General features: G+C 36.7%; 1 protein-coding gene and 1 long non-coding RNA gene across 4 annotated transcripts; both read left to right on the top strand.

Annotated features, from left to right (window-relative positions):
* The first annotated feature begins 1,588 nt into the window (after nt 1-1,588).
* On the top strand, nt 1,589-3,590 carry LOC126608385 (D-galacturonate reductase-like). Its single transcript, XM_050276262.1, has 4 exons — nt 1,589-1,996; nt 2,427-2,670; nt 2,777-2,956; nt 3,164-3,590. Exons 1-4 carry the CDS (start codon nt 1,677-1,679, stop codon nt 3,374-3,376), a joined length of 957 nt encoding a protein of 318 aa, XP_050132219.1. The 5' UTR covers nt 1,589-1,676; the 3' UTR covers nt 3,377-3,590.
* A 760-nt stretch (nt 3,591-4,350) lies between these two features.
* Nucleotides 4,351-6,031, top strand: LOC126606477 (uncharacterized). 3 transcript variants are annotated; one of them, XR_007617216.1, is made up of 3 exons: nt 4,436-4,758; nt 5,165-5,323; nt 5,766-6,031. It is a non-coding gene; the product is annotated as an uncharacterized LOC126606477 (long non-coding RNA). The 3 variants fall into 3 exon arrangements; XR_007617215.1 differs by having other exon boundaries at nt 4,438-4,758; nt 5,165-5,277; XR_007617214.1 differs by lacking the exon at nt 5,766-6,031 and having other exon boundaries at nt 4,351-4,758; nt 5,165-5,446.
* Nucleotides 6,032-6,316: the final 285 nt, after the last annotated feature.

Genomic DNA, 6,316 nt, shown 5'->3' with positions numbered 1-6,316 from the left:
TCATATTGGAGCCAGAACCAACATCAGTTTGTCTTTATTCGATAGTTACATGTTACTGATTCTTCAACTGGAATGTTCTGTTCGACATATTCAAGTCTTTGCGAAAAGTCGTAGGTCACAATAATACTGTAATTCAAATGTCAAGTAAGCAAGTCAACTTCTAAATCATTATTGTCTAAGAGTAATATTATTCATACCATATTTTTATACCATAATTCTATATCAGCTTAGGTGACCTCTAATATGGACAGCCACATTATTTGAAAAATTTGCAAAACATAAGGAAAACAAAGAGAAAGACTCATCGTATACCATAATCATCATTTAATTAATTAATTTTTCTTAATTATTAGTTTAGTAAATAATGAACTAAATTTAAAAATCTAATTAATTCAAATGATGTGGCTGTCCACATCAAATGCCACCTAAGGTGATATGAAAGTATGGTACAAAAACATGGTATGAACAACATTACTCATTGTCTAATAATACGAATTTCAATTTCTAAGACATTGTTTTCAAATAATAAAAATTTCATCGATGCCAGTAAGCAATTCAAATTTGAACTTTTAAAACATTATTGTCTAATAATACTGTAATCCGTATCTTAGATACTCACAGCATTAACATTATTTATCTGTTATTGGTGAGCAACTTGCGTAATGACCGATTCTCATAATCGAATTCGAACATGTTTACTTATTTAAAATGAGAAAAATCTTGAATAAAAATGAAATAAGAATGATAAGTACAATAATTGTTCAAAGTATGTAAATAACAACCTCCCTTGGTGATCTTGAGCTCGTACCTGATTTTTCATGTAAGACATACCTAATTTCAATGTGCGATCTAATTACTTTTACATTTCGAACACCAAATCGGCCACCTCCTGATCTTCGACGCAAGCCAAGGCAATAAATCATATCCAGCCAGTCCAGCTGAAAATGTGTCTAAGATAGCATAATGAATGTGTTTCTACGCACTGACAATATTTCTTTTCTTTCGCACGATATCTTTATCTTATTGAGTTATAGTCCTAGGGTAATATATATATATATATATAATTTATATGCTCATAAAATTTTCTTTTAATAAAAAATTATATTTATACTTGAGAGTGAGATCAATGAGGATGAGCAAAGTCACACAACAAAATTTGTCATAATAATTTAGTATCAAATTTGTCAATCACGTGAGTCAAATTTAAAATTTCTTACTTACAGAACTTCAATATTAAGTGACAAATTCATAAGTAAGTAAGATGATATGTATAATTTGTAAAAGCAAATTTTAAAGAAACGTAAAAAGCCAGGCTAGCAACAAAATTCATAATTTTGTTTACATTACATTTGGTATTTTACATTACATTTGGTATAATTTGGTATTTTACATTACATTTGTTTGCCGGATAGATACGACTACGACATATTCTGGTAGGCCAAAAACCAAGAAACGTCTTTTAACCGCTGCCATCACACGTCATGACATTCAAACCATAAACTGTAACTAAATAAATGACTTATGACATGGTCTACACGCAGGTGCATGCCTATATAAACGGAAGACAATGGTAAAGCTGGATACCAAGATATCTTCTAGTTCCATAGACTTCTCTCTAATTTCTTGACGAGAATATTTGAAAGCTTAAATTCTTGATCGGCGTACGCTAATTAGTAATGACGCCAATGATAGTTCCTGAGGTAACACTGAGCTCCTGTGACACGACGATGCCAGTGATCGGCATGGGGACTTCATCGTACCCTAAAGTTGACCCTGAAACAGCCAAGGCTGCAATTCTTGAAGCCATCAGAGCGGGCTACCGCCACTTCGACACTGCCTTTGTATACGGGTCAGAGCAAGATCTGGGGGAAGCCATAGCTGAGGCACTGCGTCTTGGACTCGTCAAGTCCAGGAGTGAGCTCTTCATCACCACCAAGCTTTTTGCCAGCTTTGCTGAAAGAGAGCTTGTAGTGCCTGCCATCAACAAGAGTTTAAGGTTTGAATGATAGTATGACAAAGGGAGGCAGATTGTTTGCATATTCTTATTGCTTTTTGTCTTATTATCTCTATAAAAAATCAATATAAAATGTTGACGTGGCTTAACTGTGACCGCACATAATAGGAGGGGATGGAAAGGGTACCCAAACAGGAGGGCAGACAATCTACCTCCATGACAAAGTTACAGTTTAATCAATCAATTCATATTTCATATTATTAAGGACTCGTTTGATAACATTTCACGTTTCAAATTCCAATTTTAAAAACTCACAAAATAGCTTTCAATTTTTAGTTATAAATTTTCTGATAAAATAAAAACTGAAAAATCAAATATTTATGAAATAGCTCCTAAATGAAAGTTGAAACCCTAGCTAATTAACTTTTGTTTGCTATTAGTTAACACTATAAATCATGAATGAATTATGTAGGAATCTGCAATTGGAGTATGTGGATATGTACCTAATACATTGGCCCTTCAAATTTGGGAAAGTGGTGAGCTCTATGCCAGTGGAAAAGGGGGTGCTGCTACCCTTAGACATCAAGTCAGTTTGGGAAGGCATGGAAGAATGCAAGAGATTGGGCCTTGCGAGGGGCATTGGCGTGAGTAACTTCACTTCCGAGATGATTGAGGACCTCCTTTCCATCGCCAAAATCCCTCCCGCCCTCAACCAAGTACATATACATTCCTACTTTATGATCAGTTATCTTTTTATATATACATGCATGTATAAGGCTATATATTTTATTTGTTAATTCATTTGTATGTTATACTATACAGTTGGAGATGAACCCACTTTGGCAGCTGAAGAAACTGAGGGAGTTCTGTAAGGCAAAGGGCATTCATGTAACGGCCTACTCTCCGTTAGGTTCATCCGGGACTAAATTTGGAGGCAACAAAGTCTTAGGCTCAAAAGTCCTCCAAGACATTGCCTTATCCAAAGGAAAAACAACTGCTCAGGTAGCTAGTTAATCAGTCTTGAAGACGAAGTTAAATTCCCTTATAATGAATGGTTCCACGGTACACATGTAACTGAAGAAAATGATATTGTTTTAAATTAGTAGTGGACCGCTGAACTGTCTCTAAAACTTTAATAATTAGCACAACTACTTTTGTTTAATTTGCCACCTAATATAAATTTTCTTCTTTCTTTTTAATGATCTGCAGATAGCGTTGAGATGGGTGTACCAGCAAGGGGTGAGCTTGGTAACAAAGAGCGTCAACAAGGAAAGAATGAATCAGAACATTGACATCTTCGGTTGGTCCTTGACTGAGGAGGAATTAGACGAGATTAGTCGTCTTCCTCAACACAAAACAATCACCTTCGCCTCAATTATGGGACCGCATGATGTTGTGCTCCAGATCGATGCTGGATTATGATCAATCCATCATTTCAGATCTTCACTTCATCCTAGCTAGGATCCCCCGTACTCTTTTATCTTTTATTCTTAATTATACTGTATTCTTTTTCTCTTTCTTTTGCCGTTCAGAATTCCATAAGTTTCCGCAAGTTCCACGGTTGTTTGGAACTTTCGGCATATATGTGTGTGTACTAGTCGAAGTTCCATAATATATCCAATTACTGTTCCCGCAAGTTCCACTGTTTCAAAAACTAAGACAAAAATATTAGTAATTGAAAAAAGGGGCTTTTAGATTTAGGTCATAGAATGTTTTTAGGAGTGAGTCCAGTTATCTAATTATATGTTTTGATTTCTTTTATACTCATTTTATATTTTCTAAAAATATTAAAATCAATTAAAATCTTCTAATATTATGCATTTTTCAACTCCAAAAAATATAATTAATATCTTATAACAAAAAAACTAATATACTAACATAAATTTATCTACAAAACATTCTAACAAATATATGAATGTATATTATACCTATACATGAGATATGAAATCTAATTAAAAGGTAGAAAAAAATAACATACCTACAAGTAAGACACATTAATCTGTGACATGTTGATTATTAAAAAAAAAATCTGTCATATAGGTAGATAAATATAATTAACCTGTGATATAAGTTGATTATAAAAATTAAAAATAAAATATATAAATAGGGTTTAAAGCAGAAGGAAGAATAAGAAATAACAAAAAGATAAACAAAAAGAAATAAGCAAAGAGATAATTGGGAAGAAATTTGATTTTAACAATAAATCTTATCATTGAACTAGGGCTGGGCAAACGGGTACAGGAACCGCGGGTAGGGGCGGGTAATGACGGTTCGGGGCGGGTACGGGCCTGTTCCTACTTTTAAAAAAGAGAAACGGGGCGGGCCGGGGCGGGCCTTTGTGATTTTCGGTTCGGGCCGGTTCCTAGAGTATAGGAACCGCGGGTACCTGAACCGGCCCGTTTGTAATTAAAATGAATGGACCAGATTGATGAATAAGCTACCATATCTAATCTGAGCCGTTGTTTTAGTTTTACCTAAGTTCTCTATCTTTCTCATCCCCGATTCCCGACTCTCTCACTGTCACTCTCTCAAACTCTCAGACCTCAGTCCCTCGACTCGACAGTTCCCGTCCTTCGACTCCCTCGACTCCCTCGACTCCAATCCCCTCACCAACCGTCGATTCTCCTCGACGAATACAACGGCACCACCCATCATCCTCCTCGACAACATCCCAGAGAACCCAAGCCATCACCCTTGCCGTCGATTCTCTCATGTTCGACAGCAACCCCCGCCGTCGTGATCGCCATCACCCCATCACCGTCGTCGAGGACACTGGTACCAGCCATCATCCCTCTAAAATTTAGGTAATTTTGAATTAGGGTTTTGTTATTAATTTGAATTTTGGGTGTAGGGATTTTAGGGTTTTTAAATTGGAATTTGGGATTTTGGGGTTTTCGGGATTTTAGGGTTTTTAAATTGGATTTTATGTTTGAAGATATGACTCCAATTTGTTATAATCGGTCCATTGAGGAGAGGCATGGACTTGGTAGCTACAAATCTCTGTCTTCTTAATAAAAACTATCCGGATTAGCAAAAACCTAGTCACAACTTTGTTGTTTTCTCCACAAGCTTGTACATTTAGTTCGGATTTTGATAGCATGGTGCTCACTATCCATTAGGCAGAAAAGGTGTTGGTTTTCTGTCCATTTTTTTCCCATGAACCAGCGACTTCCCGTCTTGTTTTAATGATGTTACTTTGCCTACTTTCAGCTTTCTGCTCTTGGAAGGTATCTAGTTTGAGGTAGCTTTGGGCAAGATGGCAGGAAAGAAGGGATAAAAATGACGGGTCTTCGGATGACAGACGGTCTAATGCTGATGAATAGGTTTTCATATGTTGACTACGCTTGAATTGGAACATAGAAACTGCAAGTTACTTTTTGGATTCCTTGAGTGTGCTTAGTAAAGAAAGTGTTTTCTGTTTCATTTTCCAGTCTTGATTTCGTTACGACTTATAAGATTTACTGCTAGTTATTAGATCCGTTCATTGTTTTCTGGGATGTGGTTTTACGTTCACACAACTTCTGCATTGCCTAGTGAATTAAAGTGAAAGAATGTCATAGTATAATAACATGATGATACTTCTCAGCCTTTTTGGTCTTTTGTCGGTCAACAATCTGTGTGTTGTGTGTTCACTCTGTTTAATTGTGCTGCCTGCTTGTGTTTCCCATCCCAGAGAGTAATTATTTGCTTTGAACCAATCAGAAAGCAACAAAGTCAGGGTTTAAATTATGGTTTAAAGTCAGGGTTTAATTATTTGCTGCCTGCTTGACATTTTTTCACGTTTCTAATAAAATCTGTTTATGTTATGCAGGACACACCTCTGGAGAAGTTGGAGTCGGACATACCTTGGTTAGACTGATATAATTCAGTGGCAGAGGCAGAGGCTCTCTCTTTTCTAGCGGAGTTCCAGTGGCAGAGGCTCTCTCTTTTCTTAAACAGGTGGTTTTTAATAAAAATGTTGTCACTAATAAGACTGCATTATTGCAATCTGTGCAATGTGTTTTGTGCAAACTGCAATCAGTGTAAACTGGAATCTGTGCAATCTGTGCAATATGTGCAATTTTTTTCAAACTGCAATCTGTGATTTTTTCCATACTGGAATCTGTGCAAACTGTAAACTGGAATCTGTGCAGTTTTTTCAAACTGCAATCTGTGCAACAAACATTTTTAAACAGCAAAAAAAAAAAAAGGACCCGTGTACCCGGACCGAACCGGCCCGTTTCAACCAGGTCGGGTAAGGTCCGGTTCCTATTTTCAGATTTGTAATGCCCGCCCCGGCCCGCCCCGTCTCCTTTAATTCAGGGTTCGGTCCGGTCCCTTCAAAAATGGGCCCGGCCCGGCCCGTGCCCAGCCCTACATTGA

The sequence above is a fragment of the Malus sylvestris genome, chromosome 16 (assembly GCF_916048215.2).
Source record: "Malus sylvestris chromosome 16, drMalSylv7.2, whole genome shotgun sequence".
In the NCBI taxonomy this organism is placed as follows: Eukaryota; Viridiplantae; Streptophyta; class Magnoliopsida; order Rosales; family Rosaceae; genus Malus; species Malus sylvestris.
The sequence above is the reverse complement of the archived record's forward strand: the minus strand, read 5'-3'. Positions and strand labels throughout refer to the sequence as shown.

Excerpts from the sequence above, each read along its gene's own strand:
- LOC126608385 (XM_050276262.1), top strand. The coding sequence starts at position 1,677 with ATGACGCCAATGATAGTTCCTGAGGTAACACTGAGCTCCTGTGACACG. Across the intron at positions 1,997-2,426 it reads GCCATCAACAAGAGTTTAAG|GAATCTGCAATTGGAGTATG; the intron begins GTTTGAATGATA and ends TGAATTATGTAG. Across the intron at positions 2,957-3,163 it reads AAGGAAAAACAACTGCTCAG|ATAGCGTTGAGATGGGTGTA; the intron begins GTAGCTAGTTAA and ends AATGATCTGCAG.